This window comes from Vulpes lagopus, chromosome 14 (assembly GCF_018345385.1).
Source record: "Vulpes lagopus strain Blue_001 chromosome 14, ASM1834538v1, whole genome shotgun sequence".
Classification (NCBI taxonomy): Eukaryota; Metazoa; Chordata; class Mammalia; order Carnivora; family Canidae; genus Vulpes; species Vulpes lagopus.
The window spans coordinates 28,603,230-28,630,975 of NC_054837.1; the positions used below are offsets into that span (position 1 = coordinate 28,603,230).

General features: G+C 37.4%; 1 protein-coding gene and 1 non-coding gene across 5 annotated transcripts in view; one reads left to right on the top strand and one right to left on the bottom strand.

Moving 5' to 3' along the window:
- IFT81 (intraflagellar transport 81) overlaps positions 1–27,746 on the bottom strand; it is an 83,540-nt gene that overhangs the window by 12,964 nt on the left and 42,830 nt on the right. For 3 of the 4 annotated variants that reach the window (XM_041729453.1, XM_041729450.1, XM_041729451.1), the window contains exons 12-17: positions 23,323–23,472; positions 12,206–12,334; positions 10,879–10,968; positions 1,792–1,878; positions 748–819; positions 579–664 (exon numbers count right to left, since the gene is read on the bottom strand). In XM_041729453.1, coding sequence (XP_041585387.1) covers positions 579–664; positions 748–819; positions 1,792–1,878; positions 10,879–10,968; positions 12,206–12,334; positions 23,323–23,472 — 614 coding nt within the window. The remainder of the gene's footprint in view (positions 1–578; positions 665–747; positions 820–1,791; positions 1,879–10,878; positions 10,969–12,205; positions 12,335–23,322; positions 23,473–27,746) is intronic. The other variant, XM_041729452.1, reaches the window with a different exon arrangement.
- Positions 3,198–3,302, top strand: LOC121475882. The gene has a single exon (XR_005983833.1). It is a non-coding gene; the product is annotated as a U6 spliceosomal RNA (small nuclear RNA).

Here is a 27,746-nt window from a genome sequence, read left to right on the forward strand (position 1 = left end):
CTGAGCTACCCAGGGGCCCCAACAAGATTTAATCCTAAATAATATCTTAGTATCTGCTTATTTAAGTACCCGTAATCTTAGTAATTTAGTAATTCCACCTTGTTTATAAAGCTTCTATAGGAGACAGCCATAAAATAGAATGAAATCTTGCCATTTGTATTAACATGGATGGAGCTGGAGAGTGCAATGCTAAATGAAATAAGCCAGTCAGAGAAAAACAAATGCCATATGATTTTACCCATATGTGGAATTTAAGAAACAAAACAAATGGAAAAAGGGAAAAAGAGGGAAAAAAAAGCGAGAGACAAACTAAGAAACAGACTCATAACTATAGAGAACACACCAGAGGAGGAGGCAAATGGGGGATTGGGTGAAATAGGTGATGAGGACTAAGAGTATACTTATCATGATGAGCGCTGAGTAATGTATAAAATTGCTGAATCACTATGTTGTATAACTGAAACTAACAGAACACTGTATGTTAACTATACTGGAATTTAAATTAAAAATTTAGTAAAGAAAAAGTGTATGGGTGGAAACATTAAGTAACTCAAGGTAGAAACAACAAAATTACTCACCTAATTGCCTTTCTTTTTTCTTGTTGATCAGAAGAGACATATGCCTTCATTTCATCGGTAGCTCGACGAAGCTGTATTTCTAGGTTCTAGGTGGAAAGACTAAGGTTTAGTTAAATCCTTGATCCAGAAAAATCTCAGAAAAGTTTTTGATCCACTTTCTTTGTTATACCTTAATCATACAATTTGTGTAATGGTATCTACTTTCTTCTTGAAGACATTCTTCGCGGAGTCCTCTGACTTCCTACAATATATAATTTTAAATGGGCAACATTATTGAAATAATAATAAAATATAGAGAGGATGACCTTAAATGTACAGTAAAATGCCATAAGCATAATTTTTTCTTTTTTGATTACAATTTTGTTTACCAGAGGTTACAATCTTTTCTAGAGACTACTCATAACACTCTAAAACTTACAGCTTCAGTTATTCATTTATTAAGTACCTACTGTGTGCCCAACTCTGTGCTAGGTGCTGAGGACACAGTATGAACAATAACACAGATTCCTGCTGTCATTCAAGTAGAAGAAACAGGTAATGAAGTTACTTTCAGATGGAAGTGAGTACTATGAAGAAAGGCAGCAGTAGAATGTGATAGGGTGACTGAACGGGCAATATTAGATAAGGTGATCAGAAAAGACCTCTAGAAGGAAGTAGCATTTAGCCTGAGACCTGGTGATGAAAAGGAGAGATCAAGGCAAAGAGTTGGAGGCAGAGTGTTCCAGAGAGAGAAGAGCTATAAGCAAAAGCCATGAGGTGAAAATAAGCTTGGCTTGTTTGATGTGCAGGAAGGTGGCCAGTGTGGCTATGGCTCTATGGATGAGGAACAGAGCACATGGACCACAGTTTAGAAGTTGGATTTTAAGAGTTAATTGGGAAGCAGTGGAGGGTGGCCTAAGATTTCTATAGGTTTTTTTGGCTCTCTATGGAGGAAAAAACCTTAGGAAGGCAAGGATGGAGGTGGGAGACCAGATCTGGGTTACTGTGGGAATCTAAGAGATGCATGATGGGGACCTGGACTTTGTGGTTGTGGTACAGATGAAGCATTCAGTGTGCTCACATCAAGCCTGAAGAAATAAAGATATCTGGAGCTTAGGAGACTGGCTCAGGGGATGAGGGTAAAGATCTGGGAATTATTTGATATTGGTGTAGTGAAAACATGCATGCATAGGCAGTTTCTGCTAAATTGTTAAAATAAAAACTATCTTCTTACCTGTTCTAATTTGGACCGATTGCTTTCAAGGCCTGCTGCACAGCTATCATACTGGGATTTCTTTTCATCACACTCCTGGGTTAGTTCCTAGTATGAAGGATAAATGATTGAATAAGTGAAAAAAAAAAGGCCTACAATGTGGCTCTGAAACAAAGCATGCCCTTGTCAGTCTTGTAACTTAACTCAAAGCTTCTTGGCATACTTAAGAGTTATTTATACAACAATCAGACATTTGAGAATTATGACAGATGAAGGTGCTGATAAAAATAATAGCTACCATGTATTGAGCTGTGTGCCAGGCTCTTTATTAGGAGCTGAGGATACAACAGTGAGCAAAACAGCCAAAATCCTTCCCCTAAAGTATGTTCAGACAAGTAAACAGCCTGTGGAGTGCTGTGATGGGCAAATGTTAAATGTTATAGGAGAACGCAGGGCTCTCACAGGACCTAACCCCAGCTTGGAGATCAGCAAGGATAGAGAAACTGATATCTAAGTTGAGGGATGAAGGATTAGTACAATAGTTAGGGGGAAGGTGAATACGGGAGGAGAATGTTCAGAAAAAAAGAACACTATATATAAAGGCTTGGGAGTCAGAGAGAGGAACAATAATTTAGGATGAACAAGTAGGTTATTATCCTGGAGTATGTCTGGGAAGTGTGAGAAGACGCTGAAGGCTTTGGCAGGGGCTTGGTTAGAAATCTGCAAACCACAGTGGGGCCTTTGAGCTTTACCCTTGTCAATAATTCAACCTCACCACAACCCCCTGAGGTTGGTATTGATATCCCCATATCATGCTGGGAGAAATTTCATGGAGGCCAAGTACCTTGCCAAAGATTATACTGCTAGAAAGGGTACAAATTATACTGTCAGAATTTGAATTCAGGCTGTTTGAGTAGTTTCAAACTTTCTTCTAATGTAGTATTATTTTGGAATAGGTAACTTGAAAAATCTTCTATAAATACTTAGAAATGTTAAAAATATCTACAAATGCTTGATAAGGTGGAGCAAACATCTTTTCAAATCCAGAGCTGAAATGAACTCAAGAAAGTAAGAGGAATGACCAGGGCCAGAAACAAAGGAGGACACTTTGTGGTTGCCCTTGGTGAAGGAAGCTGGAACCCTCAATCTTGGTAATGGAGTGATTCTAATGTTCAGGCAGGGCAGAAGACAGAATGGAAAGTTAGAACTGAGAACTCCATAGAATCCAAGCTGTTTTTCAGCTTGGGAGCCTGGATGGAAAGGGTTAACACCAGGCCTGGAATGAAGCAAGCCAGTCTCAGAATGACCTTGGTTTCACATAGTAGTTTCCATGGGAACGGAGAGTTAACATAAACGTGTGCGTTTCCTTTGTTGTATGGGGCAGCATCTGGTTTGGGGTGACTAGCACAGTATAAAAGACTAGTGGGGTGCTTGCTACAGAGAACATATACTAAAACTGGAACGATCTAGGAGATTAGCAATGGCTCCTGTGCAAGGATGACATGCAAATTCGTGAAGCATTCCATATTCGTAAAAAAACAAAACTAGTGGTAGCTCTCTCCTGGACCCAAACCTAGTTCGGGGTGACATGGCTAAACACATCAAGAAGGTCAGAATCATCCGTAAATATGGGACTCGTTATAGCGCCTCCCTCAGGAAAATGGTGATGAAGATGGAATTAAGCCAGCCCGCCAAGTACACTTGCTTCTTCTGTGGCAAAATCAAGATGAAAAGATGAGTTGTGGGGATCTGGCATCATGGCTCTTCCCTGAAAATTGTAGCCAGTGGAGCCTGGACCTACAGCACTACTATCCTCACAGGAATGTCTGAAGGAATTGAAAGACAAGTAGAAGCGCTATCATTTGAAACACTGCTTGCCTATGATAAACAGGTTAACTTATGCATCAAAATTGCTTTGCTGTTAAATTTATTAATTGCATGTTCTGATTTTCATTGCATTAACTTTGCTTTCTCAAAAGAGGCTTGGAGATTAAAATCTTGTAACTTTTATTGGAAAAGAAAAACTGGTGGTAAAAAGGAGCTATGACTTTTCTGTATCACAGGGACCTATAGATACCTAAGGCTCTCATGGGTAACAGTCATACACACCCTAAATGGGAGAAGAGGCAACAGAGGCTGTGGCTGCTGGGCCTCTCAATGAGATGAAGATACTATAGTAGACGACAGCTTTTTTTTTTTTTTTTTTCGGTCCATGAGTCTGATGGCTAAACTAATCCGCAAATGCTCGTGCTACTGCAGAGGTAGCTGGAGGAAAGGGCCTGTCCTCAGGCAGGTTTGGGGTTTGAATTTACCCTTACCTGCATGAACCGCCAAGCTGAGACAGTAATTCAAACTTAGCTCCAAGTTTGTAATATTTCTAAAACACCTGGCAGAGCTAACTGCAAAGCCACTCTGGAGGGACACACCCTCCATCCTAGCTGCTGGGATTCAAAAGACAAAACTGTACTAAAGCTCACAATCTAAAAGTATAAACCTACAAGGAAACAATCAATCCCTAGGACTAAAGATCAGAAGATCTAAAAAAACCCAGTAGGACGGCACCTTCAGGAACTTCGGATACTAGAAATAAACCTATTAAATAAATTTTTTTAAATAAATATTTTTGAAATAAGGATATCAAGGAGGAACTGAAAACAAAGGCTAAAAAAAGTAAAATAAAGCACAGTGAGTAAAAATAGACAAACATGAAAAAATAGTCATTGAAATTAAAAATTAAATGTCATAAACATAGGATTAGACACAGCTCAGAAGATAAAAAGAATGAACTTGAAAACAGAGCTGAGGAAATTATTTAAAATTCATCACAGAGGGATCCCTGGGTGGCGCAGCGGTTTGGCGCCTGCCTTTGGCCCAGGGCGCGATCCTGGAGACCCGGGATCGAATCCCACGTCGGGCTCCCGGTGCATGGAGCCTGCTTCCCCCTCTGCCTGTGTCTCTGCCTCTCTCTCTCTCTCTGTGACTATTATAAATAAATAAAAATTAAAAAAAAAATAAAATTCATCACAGAGAGACAAGAAGATAAAAATATGAAGGCGAAGTCATGCAAAAGGGGACAGACATTCCCTGTCATTCCCCCAGGGATGTGATAAGTATGCGTAACATGCATCTAATAGCAGTCACTGGAGATCAGACTAAAAAGAACAGGGGAGAGAATATTTGAAGATATGTGGAATTTTCCTAGAATTAATGGACACAAAAAGCACAAATTCCAGCAAAGCAAGTAAGACTAGTGACATTGGACAACACCAAAGACAAAGAAAAAATATTACAACTAATTATAGGGAGATATTACCAATATTTTTAATGATAATTAAACTGATAGAAGACCTTTCAACACAAGAGAAACCAGAAAGCAATGAGCAAGCTATTATTTAAGGGGGGGGGGGAGATGGCTTACTTTACAGAGAGAAATACTACAAGAAAAGAAAACAAAGAAATTTAATTTTAGGAAGAATGAAACAGAATCCAGAAGGGAAGGGTCAACCAACAAACAAGCAGCAATGGTGAGAACTGTTAAATATGTGGGTAAATCTAAACAGGAAATGACTGTATAAAATAGTAATTATAAGTAATGACCACCCTGGCAACTGCTTTTAGAGATGAAGAAAAAAAAAAATGGAAATAAACTACCAGAGGATAACAACACACATGTAAAGCAGAAGAGGATGTTAAACTATTCTAAGGTCCTTGTATTGTTTGGGAGATGCTGATTAAATTTAGTGTTTGTTAAATCAGGAAAATAGACATTAAAAATTTAAGAGTAAACAGCATCAGAATAGAAGATAAAAAAGGAAATAAGGGGAATAAAGAAGATAAAAAGAAACAGTGCAATGAAGAGCAGGAAGAAGAAGCTCAGTAAAGAGGATGCACAAAATAGAAAACAAATACCAATGTATCAATAATAAATAATCAAAGTAAATGTAAATGGGATTAAATTCACCAATTCAAAAGACAGAGTTTCAAACTGAATGAAGAAACCACCCACACAAGATCCAGCTATATGCCATTTTACGAGACACATGACAAAAGGGCATAGAAAACTGAAAGAAAACAGAAATAAAAAGAAGACCAAGCAATCTTAATCATAAGAAAGCTGGTGTACTTACGTTAATAGCAGACGAAATAAAAATCTTAGACCAAAAGCATTAGCAGGAATAAACAGAATAAAAAATAACGATAAAATTAATAATTTCCAAGAAAGTTTTTTAAAAACCTGGAATCTTTTTCCTAATTGTTGCAAAATAACATAAAATGCACCATCTTAACCATTTTTAAGTGTACAGTTAAGTACTAAGTACACTCACACTGTTGTGCAACAGATCTCCAGAACTTTTCATCTTGCAAAACTGAAACTCTATACCCATTAAACAACTCCCCATTCACCAGGAAGTTTTAAATGATACATTTGAGAAACTGGATCCCCAGTACCCAACAACTGGAAAAGACATTCTTTTTAAGATTGAGGCACTAAAAAAATTAGGTTGGCCTCCCATCTCTTCATGGTCACACTTAACCCTAGAAGACAGTGAAGCTGTGCTTTGAAAATTCTCAAGGAAGATTTTATGTTCAAGTTAAACTGCTTTTTAAATATTTAAGGTAAGAAACTCATCAGGGAATATTGTTCTTGTGAGCTTTTTTGAGGATCCTCCTCGAGGACAAATCACAGACAATAAAAATTAGGAAAAGAGACAGTGAAAGGATTGGTAATGAGTACTGAATCTAATTACAGGTTGAACACTGAAAACAAAAGTGGCAATCAGGGTAATAGAACAGAATGTAAATGTTACATGCCCTGACAATGTAGAAATGATACAAAAAACAGGGAAGGGAAAGGTAAAAGAAGGTGGAAGTTAGAATAAATAAGCTGATTTCCTCAATTTTTAATTGCTGGGGATGGGTGGGGGGAATGTCAAAGGATAATTTAAAGCTGATGAATCAAGTAATAAGTATATTAAAAGTATAAAGGCAAACTGTAAGAAGACACAATTGACTAAAATCGGGTGATAAAAGAAAGAGAAGGGAATGAGAAGGAAGAGGAAATATACTAATTTCATCACTGCTCCCAACAGGGATTAATAGATACTACCTATAGAAATGGATGATTAACAGTGGGGTTACAAATAGAACCACCAGGGATCCCTGGGTGGCGCAGCGGTTTGGCGCCTGCCTTTGGCCCAGGGCACGATCCTGGAGACCCGGAATCGAATCCCACATCGGGCTCCCGGTGCATGGAGCCTGCTTCTCCCTCTGCCTGTGTCTCTGCCTCTCTCTCTGTCTCTCATGAATAAATAAATAAAAAATATATATAAAAAAACAAAACAAAACAAATAGAACCACCAGAACAGAACCACAAGCCAGAAACACATACATGGAGAGGGAGAGAGAGAACGAGAAGACAAATGGGATTTTTTAAATAGGCTTTAAAATCAAAAGCTATACATAAAATGTACTAAGATCAAATATGTCTGCATATCAATAGATATAAATGAGCTAAACTTACTTATTAAAACAAACCCTTCAGATTATATCACATACTCAAACCCAATTCAAGACCTATTCAGACACAGCTAAAAGAGGATAATTTTCAAAAAGCTAAAAGCAAAAGATGAGCAAAAGTACAGTAGGCAAATGTAAACAAAAGGAAGAAGAAATTTTGTTAATATCAGTTGAATTCCACCACCAAAAAAGGCCTTTGTCTTTGAGAGAGTAGAATAAAAGTATAGAGAACAAACTTTAGGCAGCCAATAAATAACTACTCATCCATTAATTCTCAGAAAATTTCTGGAAAACACATAAGGACATGTTTTACTTCTGGAGAGTGTAGAGAAAGAAGTAATTTCTATTCTTTCCCTTAAACAATTCTTCACAGTTTGAATTCTTACCACGAGCGTGTTTTTACTTTTATAAGATAAAATGATCAATAAGAAATATTTCAATGAAATCAATAATTGTATTATATAATCTAAAATGAGTATTTTAGCTTTTCCCATATATTAGCAATTATATGTACTCTGACATTTAATAACATAATTTATAGAACTACTCCTAATAAACATGAAACTTTTCAAGATCCTATTCTACTTCCAGGTGACTATAAAATATTTATTTATTTATTTATTTATTTATTTATTTATTTATTTATTTATATTTTTAATTTTTATTTATTTATGATAGTCACACACAGAGAGAGAGGCAGAGTCACAGGCAGAGGGAGAAGCAGGCTCCATGCATCAGGAGCCCAACGTGGGATTCGATCCCGGGTCTCCAGGATCGCGCCCTGGGCCAAAGGCAGGCGCTAAACCGCTGCGCCACCCAGGGATCCCTATTTATTTATTTTTAAAGATTTTGTTTATTTATTTGAGAGAGAAAGTGAGTGGGGGAGAGGGAGAAGCAGACTCCCTACTGGGCAAGGAGCCCGACGCAGGGTTCTATCCCAGGACCCTGAGATCGTGACCTGAGCTGAAGGCAGACGCTTAACCGCTGAGCCACCCAGGCACTACTAAAAGATTTAGATAAATGTAAATTATATATCTGGAGCTGTGATGCTCTAATTTTCAAACAGTTGTTAATATTCAAATTTATAACATGCAAACATGCAAGTATAACAGAAAGAAAATGTATTAACACTTCACTATAAAATTTCCTAAATATTTGAGTTGCCCATTAGAGCTAGATGTATAATGTATTTTTCAGTAGTCCTGCACTTCACCAATATACTGTATCTATGTAGTTTTGAGTGGTAAGTGCCTGAACATTATTTTTAACTTGTGTGTCTGGCTTCCCGCATGGAGCCTGCTTCTCCCTCTGCCTGTGTCTCTGCCTCTCTCTCTCTCTGTCTCTCATGAATAAATAAATAAAATCTTAAAAAAATAAATAAAAAATAATGTTCAAAGTAGAGAACAATTAAGAATTTCAGTTAATATGTACAAAGAGTTTATAATCAATGACATGGCTAGCCTTTTTTTTCAGTATACTTTTTATCACAAAAGGTTTCTGGATAAAAATAGAACTATACATGGATGCAGGAGATGGACATATGGAGATAAACAAAATGAGCATTATGCACTCACCAAACAGACTGAACTCAGACATTTAAAAAAACAACAGTTAACGCAAATATAGACAAGTCCTGCACTCTTTTTAAAAGATTTTTTTAGGGGGAGCCTGGGTGGCTCAGTTGGTTGAGCATTTGACTCAGTTTCAGCTCAGGTTGTGATCTTGGGGTCGTGAGATCAAACCCCATGGCAAGTTCCACACTCATCAGGGAGTCTGCTTGAGTTTCTCTCTCTCTCTCCCTCTGCCCCTCCCCCCTCCTGTGTGCATGCTCTCTCTAAATAAATAATCTTTAAAAACAGAGTTTTTATTGTGGTGAAATTTACATAAAATATACATAAAATAAAAATTACCACTTAAATCATTTTTAAGCGTCCAGATGAGTGGCATCTGCACATTCACATTGTTGTGCAGCTGTCTGTATCCATCTCCAAATCTCTTTTCATTTTCCCAAACCAAAACTCTGTTCCCATTTAACACTTAACTTTCTGTTCCCCCTGCCCCTCACAACCACCATTCTACTTCATGTCTGTGAATGTGACTACTCCAAGTACCTCATATAAGTGGAATCATACAGTCTTTGTCTTTAGCAGTGTGAGTTTTCAACACGGCAGAAGACAGAGATGAAAATGTTGATAGGTACCCCCTCTGACTTGATGATATGTTATGTGGAAAGAACTGGAGAGTTGTATTATTTGGGAATGGTGGTAAAATAGTTACATCTCTTTGTGATGGGAGAAGTAGGTAGGGCTTCATATACAGAGAAATCTGGTTAAATCACATGAAAATGAGTTTCAGGTTTGGTTATATTATAATAAATGACTGTAGATTTTAAGATCTGGTATATGATTTATTTAGAAAACAATTTGGTTGAAAAGCAATAATATCCCTTCTAAAACTATCTTTAATAATTATAATGATAAATACTTTTTTTTAAAGTTCTAACATATTAGTCATTGTTGCCAAGTGCCTTATATGTGTTATTTCATCTAATCTTTATAACCACCCTCTAAGAAGAGACTAGAGGCAGATGCTTAACTGCTTAAATGACTGAGCCACCCAGGCACCCCCATCTATATTGTTCTTAAATTGGGTTATCTTTTGTCTTTCTTGAATTTTTTCTCATCTCACCTGTGAGTGTATGGACTCCAGAGAACAGAACTTGTCGCTTCCATTTCTTTTGTGATGGCAGTAGTGTGTAATGGAATGAGCAAGAGATGGGAAATAAGATAATACAGATGTTGGAGTCAAGCTCCAACTCTCTTATTGCCTATTAGTCTATTTGGATAAGTCACTAAACCTGTCTCAGACCCATGGCATTTTCTATAAAAAGGAAATGATGTGATTTTTCACTGTGCTCCGTTGGATGGCATTCATGAAGAATTTTATAGTTCCATAACTCAGGCACATGCAGTACAACCCACATTCAAGCCTAAAATTACTACACGGAGAGTGATAAAATAACAACTGCTAATGTCAGATGGTGGAGGCCATCTGATCTGGATTTGTGGAGGGCATTTACCTTCTAACAGTTTTGCTTCAAAGTGGTGGTTAGAGTCAGCTTCCAAGCAACGGTATTTCATCACTTATCACAAGCTTTTGTAGTTTGCCCCTGGCCCTGCTCCCCAGCAAAGCAAGTCCATTAATCTAAAGTTAACTTGTCAGCACTCATTGGCAGACTCTGAGCTTTTACCTGGCCACAGAAGAATGTGACTTCATATTTATACCTCTGATATGCATTAGATTTAAAGCAAAAATCTAATCTAACTGCATTTGTGATCTCAGCCTAAACTCTTCTCCTTCTCTCTTCCCCCCAATAATTTGACAAAACAAACACCATAAATTAAACAAAAATTTCATAGGTCATATTATTACTCTTTTTTGTGGAATTATATCAATATAATAATAATAATAATAATAATAATAATAATAATATGCTTTCTATAAATTACCCAAGTAAAATATTCAGAATTCTAACTAGTATATCCAAATAAGATGGGATGCTGAAAGTACTGCAAAACCAAATTCACTTACTTGACATTTCTGACGCAACTGTCGTAGTTCTTTTATAACTGGGGCTAGAGCTGACTTCTTTTCAGATACCAATGAATTCAGTTTTTTTACCTGTCATTTAAACAAAATTGATGAGAATTTAAAAAAGAATTCAAAAGAACAAAAATAACTACATGCATAAATATATTTATTAAAGTGTTATATAAGAGAATAAAAAAACTGTAAATTACTTCAAAACCAAACTATGGGGAAATGATTTAGTAAATGTTTCAGTAAGATGGAATAGCACTTAACTATTCAAAATGTCAATTATTAAGACCATAAACCATATAAGAAAATATTTGTAATCTAACACTGAATGATAAAAACAAATTAGAAAGTTCCATCTACAATCATGTTGTATTATTTTTAAGATATGTAATTATGTAGGTTATACAGTATATACATAACATAATGAAGTGATATTGAAAATATATAATAACCCAAAGGATATAAGTAATGACCAATCAAAATGGACACCAGCCATAGAGACTAATGGGGTCTTGAAGGCCTCTGCTGTGTTAAATGCTAATCTTTTTAGGACTCAGATTGTAGTGAGATCCTGAGGGTTCTGGGCAAGTGGCCAATGTGGAAAAAACAGGTGCAAGTGGGCATTCTAAGAGTCTGAGGCAGCAGCTATTTACCAATAAGGAAGGAAAGATTTCAACATTGTAATGTCTGATGAAGCTGCATCAATGCATTCAGGCTGAACACACATTCAGCTCCAAATATGGAAAGATACTAAGGACATACACAAAAATGAAGTAATTTTATTAGGGTGGTATGATTTGGGAAAACTTATTTTTTATCTTAAATATTTCCTTAATGTTCTGTGACTTTTACATACTTCAAAAACCAAAAAGATAAGGCAGGCATTTCAGTACATAATTCAATATGATATTTAATAAACTCATGTTTCCTTGGAAAAAAAGCCCTGCAAAATGCATAAATTATGACAAGTTAAACAAATCATTAGAATGGAAGCATTCAGAAGTGATTGATAGAGACAGATGAAAGAATATAAACAATGTGCAGAAATGAAAATTTGAATGTTTCACTAAAAACAAAACACAAAAACATCTGCCTCTAGCTACACAATAAAAAAAAAACTATTAAAAAAGTATAATCGGGATGCCTGGTGGCTCAGTTGGTTAAGTGCTTTCAGCTCAAGTCATGATCCCTGCATCTTGGGATCAAGCCCTACATGAGACTCCCTGCTGAGCAGGGAGACTACGACTCTCCCTCTGCTTCTCCCTGCCCCATCAGACTCTCAAATAAATAAATAAAATCTTTAAACAAGTGTAATCACCATTTCAGACATGTCGTCGAGTGTTCGGCCTTTCATCTCATCAACTTCGGTCTTCAGTGCAGACACTCGTTCTAGTTCTTCCTGGGTGTAACTATATCCAGATATACCCTTTTTATCTTCAATGGTTTGCTGCAAGTAAAGAATAAAAATAGGTGTAAAAAATGGAGTCCACAAAATGGGTATCAAAACCTTGATGATTCCATAAGAAGTGTATAGATTTAATACTTAACAACAAAGTTATAAATAAGACAAATTGGCTTAGAATCATAAAGAATAATTTTTATTGACTTCAACAATAATTATATACCTTTATATATTTTTCTTAGATTTTATTTATTTATTCATGAGAGACAGAGAGAGAGAGAGGCAGAGATATAGGCATAGGGAGAAGCAGGCTCCTCACAGGGAGCCCAATGTGGGACTCAATCCTGGACCTCAGGATCATGTCCTGAGCCAAAAGCAAACGCTCAACCACTGAGCCACCCAGGTATCCCCATACCCTTAAGTGTAATAAAGTTGCACTAAATTTTACTTTGGTAACCTCAGGTGCATAGTAAGTATTTCTAATTTTAGCACTCAATAAATATTTGGTGACTGAATGAATTCTCAAATATCAATATACTTATATTCATTCACCCATCCAATATATTTTTTAAAGACTTTATTCATTCATGAGAGAGAGAGAGAGAAGGGCAGGCAGAGACACAGGCAGAGGGAGAAGCAGGCCACATGCAGGGAGCCCTATGTGGGACTTGATCCTGGGACTCCAGGATCATGCCCTGGGCTGAAGGTGGTGCTAAACCGCTGAGCCACCCGGGCTGCCCTCCAATATTTATTATATACCTAAATGTGCTGAGCATAGTTCTAAGTACCAGATATACTGCAGTGAACAAAACAGGAGGGAAAAAAAGCCCAACTCTCTCACAGAGCTTACTTCTGGTGAGAGAAAACAAGCAATATGTAGATAAGTAAAATAGAGTGTGAGGTGAGAGTGGGATTGGAATCTTAAATAACAGTGTGGTTAGAGAAGGTCTTCCTGAGAAAATGACATCTGAGCAAAGCCCGAATGAAGTGAGGGAGCAAGTCATACAGATATCCAGGAGATCAGCAAGTGTAAAAGATGTGCGGTAGGAGCAAATCTGTCCTTTCTAAGAAATAGCTAGGAGACTGGTGGAGTTGAAAACAAAGTGAGAATGAGGTTAGGGGGCAGGGATCATATAGGACTCAGATGGTTTGCTGGAACAGTCTCAGTTAATGTCTATTGTCCTTTGCATTTTCAAAAGTGTCCTACTTTAGATGATAAATTATATGGTTACTTTATTTTTAGGCCAATAGAGTTTGGGTTTGTTTTAAATGAACTGGGAGGCTTGTTGGGCAGTTTAGAATAAAGGAGTTTTTAAATGGCCACTTCAACATCTGTGCTGAGATCAAACTATAGAGGGACAAAGGAAGCCAGTTAGAAGACTACTCCAATAATTCAGGTTTGAGATAATGGTAGCATGAATCAGATGGTGGTGGTGAAGGTAATGAGAAGTGGTTGTGTATCTATTTTAAAGACAACAAAATATTACAGCAGATTAGATGTAGGGTGTGAGGGAAAATGAAAGATAAAGAATGACTAAAGTTTCTGGCCTGCAAAATTGAGGGGATGGAGCTGCCACTTGTTGAAATGAGAAAGACCTGGTAAGACAAGGTTTGAGGGAGTAACGAAGACTAGAAATTTAGTTTTGGACATGTTAAAAGGGATCCCTGGGTGGCGCAGTGGTTTGGCGCCTGCCTTTGGCCCAGGGCGCGATCCTGGAGACCCGGGATCGAATCCCATGTCGGGCTCCCAGTGCATGGAGCCTGCTTCTCCCTCTGCCTATGTCTCTGCCTCTCTCTCTCTCTCTCTCTCTCTCTCTATGACTATCATAAATAAATAATAAAAAAATTGGACATGTTAAAAATTTGAAATGTCCAGTAGATATCCAAAAAGAGGTCAAGATGTTATAGAATGGGATTTAGGAAGGAATCTAAGAGATATAAAGTTGGGAGTTGTCTGCATAGATAAGGTCTTTAAAGCCTTGAGACAGGATAAGATCACCAAGGGAGTGAAAGAAGAGAAGAGATCCAAGGGCTAAGCTTGAGGAACTCCAATATTTAGACCTTGGAGAGAAATGAGAAGAAATCAGCCACTGAGTAGGAATAGGAGTGCTAGTAAGGGAGAAGAACAAGGAAAGTATAGTTTACTAGAAGATAAGTAAAGGAAGAGGGAGTGATCAACTATGTCAAACACTGCTAATAGGCCAAGTAGGAAATGGACCAAGAATTGCTCACTGGGGATCCCTGGGTAGTGCAGCGGTTTAGCGCTGCCTTTGGCCCAGGACGTGATCCTGAAGATTTGGAATCGAATCCCACGTCGGGCTCCCGGTGCATGGAGCCTGCTTCTTCCTCTGCCTATGTCTCTGCCCCTCTCTCTCTCTCTGTGACTATCATAAATAAATAAAAATTAAAAAAAAAAAAAGAGAATTGCTCACTGAATTTAGCAATGTGAGGTACTGGTGATCTTGATAAGAGAAATTTTGGTGAAATGACCTGATTGGAGAGAGTTCAAAAGAGGATGGAAAAACCAAAAGGAGAGGGGGAATGGAAGAAGAGTTGGAATTTGGGGCTGCCAATAAAATTGAGACTCCTAAGAAAGGAATAGAGGGAACTATAAAGTATTAGCCCCAAATTCTGTATGTAATTTCCACTTTGGGCATTACCAAATCCTAACCTGTGCACAAGGAGGGTAAGACTCCTAGTAACCAAATGGAGATCAATAGATGGGTGACTAAAAAAGCTGGGCAAAGATTTCAGTATCTCATAGTGCTAGAGAGACAGAGGTAGGAATTCAAGACTAGCCAATAGCTCTAGACTATTAGCTGAAATCCCAGAAAGGCTACTCCTGAGGAGTATGGGTTATAATCTAAGAGTAAGAGCTAGGTGCTAAATGTAAGGACTACTTCCTAGGACTAGAGTTTCTGATACAGGTATAAGGGCTGCATCTTAGGAATAAGAGAAAAACTGGAAAAATATCAGCTCTAACAAAACTGAATCAAGATTATCTATGAGGAAAAAAAATCAAACACTTCCTTTTAAGGATAAAGGAAGTGTTTCCAGAACCTGACATTCAATGAAAAAGTACTAAGTAAGCAAAGTAACAGGAACAAATGTCTGACAATCAAGAGAAAAAAAATACAGATTAATAGAAATGGACACTCAGATGAATTTATCAGACAGGACATTAAAAAAAGCTGTGATTATTTAAGACAATAAATGAAACGTTGGGGAATGTTACAAATAACTGGGATCTATAAAATAGAATCAAATGGAAATTCTAGAACTGAGATACATAATAAGTAATATTCAGAATTCAATACATGGATTACATAGCAGATTAGACACAGAAGATTAATGAATTAGAAGATAGCACAGCAGAAAAAAAATTCAGATTAAGTCACAGAGAGCAAAAATAATGGAAAATGGAGGGCGGCAAAACAGGGGTGCCTGGGTAGCTCAGTCTGTTATGCAGCTTACTCTTGATTTCGGCTCAGATCATGATCTCAGGATCCTGGGAAGCAAGCCTCACCATTGGCTTCATGCTGAGCACTCTCTCTCTCCCTCTCCCTCTGCCCCTCCCTCCCCACTCATGCTCTCTCCTTCTCTAAAAATAAATAAATAAATTTAAAAAAAAAGCAAAACACAAAACCCATAATAAACATGGTAAATAGTGAAAAAGCCTAACACACACAAAAAAGCCTAACACATATGTAGTTGTCACTGTAGCTCAAGGAAAGAAGAGGATGGGATTATAATATTTAAAGAAATACTGGATGAGAACTTTCCAAAAACTGACAAAAGACATTAAAACCATAATTTAAGAAGCTTCACAGACCCTAAGACAGACAAAAACAAACAAACAAACAAACAAACTAGGAATATCATAGTAAAATTGCTAGAAAACCAAAGACAGGAAAAAAAAATCTTACCAACCAGAGAGCAACATACTACCTTAAAAAACAAGCAATAACAGAAGCCAGCAGCCAATGGAATTAAATCTTTAAAGTACTGAAAGAAAATAACTGCCACCCTAGAATTCTATATTTAGTGAAAATGTGCTTCAAAATGAAGGTGCAATAAAAATGTTTTAAGAAAAACAAAAATTGAGAGGATTTATCACCAGCAGACCCACACTAAATGAAATACTAAAAATGAGATCCTAGTAGAATAATGATGATGATGATACAGGAAGGAAAGAGTCATGAAGCAGGTACATAAATCTAGAATAATATTTAATATTATTATATTTAATAATACTTGAATCCCACATAAATATTACTATATTTATGTGGGATTCAAGTTGTATTTAGAATTTAAAAATATATATCCACAATAGCACAAAATATGAGAAAGAAGTAAATGGAATCAAAGTATTATAAACTTCTTACATTGGCTAGGATACAGTAAAATAGGGAAGACTGTACTCAGCCAAAGATGGATGTTATAGTTTCTGGATAAGCATTCAAGAACAACAGGGATACCAAAAAGAAACTATAACCAGTAAGCTGAAAGAAGGGAAACATGAAAGATAAAAATACTTGAGTAATACAACTTTCAAAGGGAAGAAAGGAGAAAAAAAGGAATGAAGAACTAATGGAACAAATAGAAAACTTTGAAAAACCAGTAATTACATTAAATGTAAAGAGATTAAATACTTCAGTGAAAAGAAAAAGATTGCTGGATAGAACTAGAGTGTATAATGCTAAGCGAAATAAGTCAGAGAAAGACAAATACCATATGATTTCACTCATACATGGAATTTAAGAAACCAAACAGATGAACATAGGAAAAGGGAAGGAAAAATAAAATAAGATAAAAACAGGGAGGGAGGCAAACCATAAGAGACTCTTAACAATAGGGAACAAACTGAAGGTTGCTAGAGGGGAGGTGGGTGAAGGAATAGGGTAAATGGTAATGGGCACTAAGGAGGGCACTTGTAATGAGCACTGGGTGTTAAATGCAAGTGATGAATCACTAAATTCTACCCCTGAAATTAATACTACATTATATGTTAACTGACTACAATTTAAATAAATTCTTAGCAGAAAAAAAAGACAAAGATTGCCACACTACATAAAAATATAAAGCTAGCTATATATTTCTTATAAAATACATACAATAATTATAAAGATGGAGAAAGGTTGAAAGGATGTAAAAGATATGTGTCTTTTAAACATTAACTAGAAGAAAGTTTGGCTGTATTAATAATAGATTAGTATATTATGAGAGATATATATTATGAAAGATTAAAAAAAAGGGTATTTCCTAATTATCAAAGGGCCAATTTAACAGGAAGGTAATGATACTAGATTTGTATGGACTAATAACATAATCTCAGGATATTTGCAGTGATACTGTGGGTGCTCTGTCCTGATTTGCTTACAGGGCCAGTGTACCTATCCTTTAACTGTTGTGAGAATTGACTATTAATGGCTTATAGTTATCCCTTCTTCAAAATGTGCCCTTGGCTGAGCAGGAATTGCATCACACCACCTTCTGGGTCCATAGCACACGACTGACTGAAAGTGGGGTACAAAAGGGTAATTTTCTTGCCTCAAGACAAGACTAACTTTGTGATGCAATTTGTATTCCAGAGCTCCTCGTGAGATCAGACTGAAACTGGACTCCAAATGAATCCACTTTTCCTCACTGCTTCATTCTGGTTCCTCACTTCCTTTCTCCTAAGAGCACTCTCTGACTTAATCATGTGAAGAGGAATAAGAATTCTTGTTTTAGGTTCTGTTTCTAGAGAACCTGACTGAACTATAAAAATGGGCTTCTAGAGTAGGATTGCTCACTGGCTGAAGGAGCAGCCAGTGAGGGCTCCATCGCTGGTAGCAGGGTGAATAGTGTTAGACCCATAAATGTTATAGCAGTGCAATTGTTAATACTTGTGGTGAACTGAGGCAGAGTGTCAGTGGAAGGTGACTATAGTGGTTGTGAGAATGGAAAGCTCAGATCTCCTTCAGGAGAACCTGCTAAAAACAGACTTGACTGCCATAACTGCATCCACTATCAGGCTCCTATGAAGTCCATGCTTCCCCCAGGCTGTTCCTAGAATGACTGAGCATGGCAATTGTACTAGGGCTGGCCTGTTCCTGCCTGACAGGGCACTCCTCTAGTGGGTGACTGGTTTGGGAACTCCCCTTTATCCAGACTAAAACTTTCCTAAAACTGTGCAGCAGTCTGAGGCTCTTCCTATACAATCCTCCTTCCTTTTCTCTCCCTTCACGGGTATCAGACTTACTCTAGGGTCTAATGGTCTTCCTTGCCTCCTCTTGCTCCCTTTATCTTTCACAGTATTTACTCCAGCAAATCTCTTGTACATCTAATCCCATCTTGGCATCTGCTTCTTGAACCATCACAGGGATGCACTAGCTGGTACAATGTTGCTGCTGTTTAAGAAGTATGCAGAAATAATAACTATAAGGACTGCGGATCTGGGGTGGATGTTGCTAAGCTCCATTTATAGTTGAAGAGATAAAATTATGGGCTCAAATATATTAATCAATAATTTTTTAAAAGATTTTATTTATTTATTCGTGACAGAGAAAGAGAGAGAGAGAGAGAGAGAGGCAGAGGGAGAAGCAGGCTCCATGCAGGGAGCCCAACGTGGGACTCGATCCCGGGTCTCTAGGATCACAACCCGGGGTGAAGGTGGCACTAAACTGCTGGGCCACCGGGGCTGCCCTATTAATCAATAATTTAAAGCAAAGTGATAAGGTCAGAAAACTTTCTTTGGAGCTATAAAGAAACCCTCATTTCCTTTTTTTTTTAAATAATAAATTTATTTTTTATTGGTGTTCAATTTGCCAACATACATAATAACACCCAGTGCTCATCCCGTCAAGTGTCCCCCTCAGTGCCTGTCACCCACTCACCCCCACCCCCCACCCTTCCACCACCCCTAGTTCGTTTCCCAGAGTTAGGAGTCTTTATGTTCTGTCTCCCTTTCTGATATTTCCTACCCATTTCTTCTCCCTTCCCTTCTATTCCCTTTCACTGTTATTTATATTCCCCAAATGAATGAGAACATATAATGTTTGTCCTTCTCCGATGAAACCCTCATTTCCTATGGCTGAAGGGCAAAGGGAGCTGAAAACCAGGCACACAACTTAATTGTTACCAGGGCAAAACTTCAGAGAAGTCTGAATATATTCTAGGCCAAAGCCAGGGCTCTGAGAAAGGGTACTGAGTCTGGGATGGAATATCTGCATAGACTCACCTGAGAGCCTTGAACCTCTAGATTATCTTATATCCTTTGGGCAGTGGCAAGAGGCTTAGCTTGTTGGTCAGGGGCCTAGGAGAAGTAGGTACCTGGATTGGAAGACTGGGGACAAGAAGGTCTGGGGAAGAGGCACGCAGATAGACCTACGAGAATAATACACTAAGTGTAAAGATCTTTTCTCTTTTCATCGTATGCTAATGGCCACTAGAGAATGTCCAAAGCAGAAGAGAGCACTAAACAACCAAGTGGAAAGGATGATTTGGCCAGTAGACAGCAGGCCACCCAGTGCTTAGACAATGGGCTCATGAACATAATGGCTATGCTGGCAGAGATGGAGGCTAAGCTAGGGCCAAATAGCACAGGCTCCCTCTCACAGTGCCCATCTAGCTACTCCCACTGCCAAATGTCTGACCCGGCAAAAACAGAGACCAATCCTGAGTTCTAAATATGGAATCATACCTTGAGAAAACCAATCATCTTTCTGTCTCGAAAAGGACAACATTTCATCCTGACTTGGACTGACTGGCCCATATTCTGGGCAAGTATTTGCTTTTCTTTCCCATAATATTTCAGCCAGCATCACTATCCAAGGGCTCAGAGTATCTGGTCTACTGATGTGGAATTCCACATAATATCATTCAGACCATGGGATTACTTTATGGCAAAGGGGATATGTGGTGGACACAGGACCATGGGATTCAGTCACTGTGCCACATACCATACCATCCAGGAAGCTAATAACCTGATAGACTGGTAGAAGGGCCTTGTGAAGGTACAACTAAGGTACAGCTTAGAGGCCTCACAGGCCTGTGAGGTTGATTTCTATTCTTAAAGATAGAGTATACATTTTAAACCAATGCCCACCACTTGGTGCTGTGTAGCAAACAGAAAGAACACATGGGTCTTGGAACTATGGAATGAAAGTATAAGTGTCACCACTCACTAGGATGCCCACTTATACACTTAGGAAATTATGTTTCCCTTCCTGACACTTTTAGGCTCTGTAGGTGTAGATGTTCTGTCTTCCAGAGTGGGCATGCTTTCACCAGATGCACATTAAAAGGCCTTTAAATTTAATGCTCTGGCTATACCATCTTGTCATTTGGGCTCTTCATGCCCATAGACCAGCAGGCAAAAAAAAAAAAAAAAAAAGTTATAGTGATAGGACATACTAATGGTATACAAATGCTGCTATATAATAAGTGCAGATAGGAATATGTTTGGCACTCAGGTGATCTATTAGGGCATATGTGGGTACTCCTATGCCTAGTTTTAACAATAAATGAGTAAGTACAGCAACCACAGTCTGCTAAGGTACATAGAGTCTCCCACCTTTTAAAGATAGGGGACTGGGTCATCCCATCAAGAAAGTCATTTAAACCAGTCAAGGTGCTAGCCAAACATGAGGGAAATCTAGAATGGATGATAAAGGAAGAAGACATTGAGTATTACTATGCTCTTGGGATGAAATGTAGCAATGAGAGTTTCCATTTGTCCTATTAATTTTCTTCCTGCAATTTTTCCTAGAAATTGTGACCAACCAGAATCCTTTAGAAGCTATTCCTAAATGGAGTCAATTTGACATGAGAAACAGGTAGATCCCAGCATTGTAAGGGGTGGGTTGTAATGGATGTTGTTGGTGCCTCACTCAGACCTCATCTGCAACCTGCCATGACTTGTTGACTGCTAAAGGTTCACAACTACCCCTCGTCCAGGGGATGCTCTCCCATTGCACTAGGGGGTTACTCTCTCTGCCACAGCCAATGACTGATACAGGAGTATAAAAGGCCAGCCCCTTTGCCTCAAGATGGAATCAACTTCACGCTGCAATTTGTGCTCCAAAGTTCCTCACAGAATCAAAATGAAGCTGTCTAGTCAGGACTACATCCCTGCTTGGCTCTTTTCTCCTGCTGTATCTGCTTATCTCACTCCCCTTCTTCTGAAGGCACTCCCTCCCTCAATAAACCACTTGTACAAGTATTCCCTTTTCAGGCTCCACTTCTAGGGAACCCAACTTAAGATAAAATGTAAAGAAAAACCAATGGAACTAAAAAAAGAAGCAGACAAAGCAATAATCATAGAGATTTTAACACACCCCTTTCAATAACTAATGAAACAAGCAGACAAAAATATCAATAGGAATATGTAAGATTTGAATATTGTGGTTAACATACTTGACTGAATTGACATATAGAGAACACCATCCCCAACCACTGCAGAATATATATTCTTCTCAACTGCACTGGGACAATTACCAAAATAGACCATTTGCTGGACCATAATGCAACACTCAACAAATTTTAAAGGACTAAAACTGCACAGAATGTTCCTGGTCACAGTGGAAATACGGTAGAAGTCAGTAACAGAAAGGTAACTAGAAAATGCTTGGTTTTTAAAGCAATAATCCATAGATCAAAAAATCATTATGGAAATTAGAAAATATTTTTGAAGTAAACAATAACACAATTACTACCTATCAATTTTGAAAGTAGTGTCATTAGATTCATGGCTTAGGGATGCCTGGGTGGCTCAGCGGTTGAGTCTGCCTTTGGCTCCTGGAGTCGCGGGATCAAGTCCCATAATTGGGCTCCTTGTGGGGAGCCTGCTTCTCCCTCTGCCTGTCTCTGCCTCTCTTTCTCTCTGTTTGTCATAAATAAATAAATAAAAGCTTAAAAAAATTCATGGCTGATGCACAGTAAATTAAGTTTTCTATCTTACATTCCCTAAAAACAAACAATATTCAACAGCATGAGACAGAAAGTTCATATTGCCAGCTAATCAATAACTGGTTGAAACTTCATTCACATCTACCAGATTAATGCTAGTTGGTAAACCAACATCCTGATAAAATAATTTCCTCATGGGTAAAAGGATCAAAAATCTAAATCAAGAAAATTCTGAGGATCTGGCATCCACAATGAGAGGTTTTGTTGTCAGAGAGGCTACTCTGGGCTTAACTTTTTTTCTGACGACCAAGGCACAAATGCATAAGGAACAAGCCTGGAGGCAAACTTCCATATGGTACCTTCCCTAGATATTTCTTTCTAGAGCTCCACAGAAATAGCTGCTTAGAAATTTCTGCCCAGCAGGCCATGATAAATAAATATTTTACAGTCACTCTCTTGGTATGATCATTATTGCTACTTGGAATTCAATCTCTATTAATTACCCCAAAGTCAGCACAATGAAAAAGCTAGTGCTTACTGCTACATTAAAAAATAAATTAGGGATCCCTGGGTGGCGCAGCGGTTTGGCGCCTGCCTTTGGCCCAGGGCGCGATCCTGGAGACCCGGGATCGAATCCCACGTCAGGCTCCCGGTGCATGGAGCCTGCTTCTCCCTCTGCCTGTATCTCTGCCTCTCTCTCTCTCTCTGTGACTATCATAAATAAATAAAAATTAAAAAAAAATAAATTAAAATAAATAAAAAATAAAAAATAAATAAATCAGGGGGCACCTGAGTGGTTCAGTTCCTCAAGCATTAGACTCTTGGTTTTGGCCCAGGTCACGATCTCAGAGTCATGAGAGCAAGCCCCACATCGGGCTCTGAGCTCAGCACAGAGCCTGCTTGAAATTCTCTCCCTTTCCCTCTGCCCCTCCCACTGCTTATGAACATGTACACAATCTTTCTAAAATCAAATAAATAAGATCTTTAAAATAAATAAGCTTATATGATACCTCTGTAATTAATCAGAGAACATTAATAATTTTTTAGTGCTTTCAGTAAAAACAATGACCTCAGTATATAGTTATTACCCATAAACCTCCCATCATTTATATTTCTAGCATCTCAAGATAATATTGTATTACCAGTTGATGTTGAATATTTTCATGACGTTGCTTAAGAAGTTCTTCTGTCCTCTGTAAGAGACCGAATTCAGCTTTAAATTCAGCTATTATTTGATGCTTCTTTTTGAAAACTGTACTCTTGCTTCGAAGTTTACTGACATATCGTTTGAACTATAAAAGAATACAACATATAACCTCGTAAGTAGAAATGTCATTGCCAAACATATATAACCTCAATGTATTAGGAAAGTGTTATTGTCTCCTGTCCAAAATGAGTGTCACAGGTATATAAGAATAACTTAATTTCATTAGAAAACTTGGAAAGACTAACTGCTCAACTAAAATTTTTTGTGTAGATTTTAATTTTGGAACTCTTCGAAATATTATAAATCTTCATGTAAAAGCTATTTGTTCTGGGCTTTTCAAATAAGGATAAAAAAACAGAAACTCAACCCTATAAAGGAAAAAGGTTAAGAAAGAAGGAGGAGCAGGAGGAGGAGAAGGAGGAGAAGTAGGAAATCGATTCTGGCTGTGATCTTATCATGATATCTCTTGCATACTCTACTATTTTGGTAGCACTGCATCTACGGAGATTAATATAGACAACCAGAATAGTCAACAACTGTATTTATCATTTAAGAAATGTACTGTGACCATATACACTAAGCAGCATCTCAGACATTGGGATGAAACTCATACCAAACCTTAAAAAGCTAAGAATATTCCAAGTTAGATTCCACTATTAAGTAATACCAACTATAGTTTGGAAAAGCAAATGAAATGAATTGGAATTAAAGGAATTCATTTGATAAGCACTACTTACTATTATCTACTAGTGCTAGACACGGAGAATACAAGATACCCAGAAGTCCTGCCCTCACCAAGCTTAAGGAAATAGTGGCAAAACCAAACATTGAACTGATGTGTACAACCATGGTGAATATTATAAAGAAGTAAAGGGGCCCTTAGAATGAATAAACAGGAGTTTAACCTGGGTTGGGATGAAGGCAGAAAAGGTGGATGTTGGGGATTTAGGAGAGGAGAATTATGGCAAGCTTCTCAAAATAATTACATTTAAACCAAGACTGAAGAAGTAAGAATGTGCTAAAGGAAGAAGGAAGAGGCAAAGAAGAATATTCCAGGTAGAGGAAACAGAAGGTGTAAAAATTCTAGCTCATTAAAAGTATTGCTTGGAATAAGAAGCAAATGCCAGCCGCAAATGTGAGAAGTTTCTGAAACAGAACATAATACTTAAAAAAAAATCACTTCCTCTTATGTACCATTATACTAATAATTTTAAGATTTTTTTAAACTACATAAAATAATTTTTCTTTCTGCTCTATCCTTTTATTAACTACATTATAAAGAAAACTTCCAAGTAAGAATTGGAATATAACATTGGAAAATGTTATATTTGAGCACGCCACTTCAAAACAAAACTAAGTTTCCATTTTACCTAATACAAGGTAATTCTTTTTTTTTTTTAATTTTTACTTTATTTTTTAAGGATTTTATTTATTTTAGAGAGAGGAAACATGAGAGCAGTGGGAGGATAATAGAGGGAAGGAGAGAAACTCTCAAGCAGACCCTGTGTTGAGCATGGAACCTGACATGAGGCTCAATTTCATGCCCTTGAAATCATGACCAGAGCCAAAATTAAGAGCTGGATGCTTAACCAACAGAGCCACCCAGGTGCCCCATTACTTTTATTATTTATAAAATTATTTAGAAGTCTCTTCTCAAGTTAGCCTTTAAAAGGATTGGGTATTAAAAAGGCTAAGATTCTCAAAGATTTATCTCGTAAGGGTGTCTGGGTGGTTCAATTGGTTAAGTATCCAACTCTTGATTTTAGCTCAGCTCATGATCTCAGGGTTGTGAGAGTGAGCTCCACGTTGGGCTCTGCGCTGGGAGCAGAGCCTGTTTAAGATTCTCTCACTATCCCTCTGCCCACTCCCCCTCTCTAGATAATAATAATAATAATAATAATAATAATAATAATAATAACAACAACAACTAACATATTACTGAAATTTTGGAAAGCCGAAAAAAAGGAAAAATTCACTTAAAGCCACTATTCTAATAGAAGCTCTACTACCATGTTGCTATTTCTCCTTTTAACTTTTAAGGGTAAACATAAGGGCAATAATCTAAATTATAAGGTAGTAAAATAGGAAACATAGCATTCTAAAACTTAGGTGATTTTTTTCCTTAAAGACTTGATTGATCTTTCAGGACATAAAGAATGTTCTCAAAAATAGTAAGATTAAAAATTCTTCACATAAAAATAACCATCTAATTCTAGTTTAGACATCTTTTAAAATTTGACTTAAACTTTAAAAGAAATGAAGAACCCACTGTGTTTTAAAGGAAGGATGTTCAAAATATTTTTGTTCCATGAAAGTTAGTTTTAATAGTAAGGAATACAGCCCACACACAGCAAATTATCAATGGCTGGGGATTACAGGCATGGTTTAAAAAATTAAGTCATACCAATGTACCTAGAGTCCAATAACTTGCGATTTTTCCTTTTAAAGAATTAATGTGTAAGTCTGACATAATCACAGACTCAGAATCCCTAGAGTAACTATATGTTCTATTAAAAGTGTCCTGGGCAAAGTGCCCAAAATGAAATCAACCCTGTTCATCTGTTATCTTCTGTATTATCTAGGCCAATTTTTCCCTTCTTTATCTTGCTCTGTTCCAGAATTAGTTTTAAAAGCTAAAAGCTATAAATATTTTTGGTGGAAGAACAGACCCACCAATTACCCAATATGCTCTATGCTGATTGGTTATTATTTGACATTCACAGGACAAACTAAGGGTAAACTAAGGGAAGGTAATCAGAGCATATTAATGCTGGTTAAGTACAATAATTAAGCAATAGGTGGCCATCAAAGCCCTCTAAGGCATCCACTACCCTGGATGAATTAGAGGAAAGAAAACAATTTTTTTAATCTTATTTATTTATTCATGAGAGACACACACAGAGAGGCAGAGATGTAGGCAGAGGCAGAAGCAGGCTCCCCACAGGAAGCCCAATGTGAGACGATCCCAGGACCCTGGGATCACAACCTGAACCGAAGGCAAACGCTCAACTATTGAGCCAACCAGGTGCCCTGAGGAAAGAAAATATATTATCAATGTTTTACTCCATTGGAAGTTTCTTCTCGTTATCATTTGGATTTTAGGTTATTTCTGAATTTTCAAGTTATCAAAAAAAAAAAACCATGATGAATATATTGAACTAAACCTTCAGAAACATTCTTAATGATTTCTATAGGACATACTTCCAGAAATGGTCAGAAGGAAATAAGGATTTGATATATTTTGATATATTTTGTCAAACTGTCCTTCAAAGGCTATTTATAGTACTTTTAATAACTGTCAACTTGATAATTAAAATAGTATTTTACTTTTCATTTGAATGTCTTTATTAAGGAAATTCACTTTTTTGTCACGTTCATTATTCATCTGGGGTAATTTTTAAAAGTGATTTGCCTGTGTTTGGTCTTTTTTATTGGGGCTTTTAACTTTTTTCTGTGGATCTATAACAGTGATTCTCTTTTTGGTCTCAGGAACCCTTTATGTATATTTAAAATTATTATTTTTAAAAGATTTTATTTACTTGACAGAGAGAGCACAAGCAGGGGGAATGGCAGAGGGAGAGGGAGAAGCAGACTCTCTGCTGAACAGGGAGCCCAATGTGGAACTCAATCCCAGGACCCCAGGATCGTGACCTGAGCTGAAGGCAGAAGCTTAATTGAATGAGTCACCCAGGAGCCCCACAGTTTTAAAATTATTAAAGCACTCAAGGGGATTTTGTTTATGTAGACTGCTACTGTGTCAAATTTGAGGTAAAAGAAGAGAATTTCCATTACTGGACCCCTCGTAACAAATAAAAATCAATTCCAACTGGATTACAGACTTAAATGTGAAAGATAAAACTAAAAATCTTTTAGAATATAGGAAAATATCACCATAATTTTGAGGTAGGAAAGGATTCTTAAATAAGACATAAAACCACAAACTGGGCAGCCCAGGTGGCTCAGTGGTTTAGCGCCGCCTTCAGCCCAGGGCCTGGTCCTGGAGACTCGGGATCAATTCCCACATCAGCCTGCCTACATGGAGCCTGCTTCTCCCTCTGCCTGTGTTTCTGCCTCTCTCTCTCTCTCTGTGTCTCTCATGAATCAATCAATCAATCAATCAATCAATCTTTAACCCCCCCCCTCCAACAACTGAAAATAGATGATTAATAAACTTGACTAAAATCAAGAACTTTACTTCATCAATATATAAAGAGATTAGGAATATATATCACATGTTGGGAGAACATATTTGTAACACATTAAACCAATAAAGGATTTGTATCCAAGATATATAAATTAATCCCTAAGTGAAAGACAAATAATCCAATAGAAAAATGGATAAAATACTTGAACAGTCAC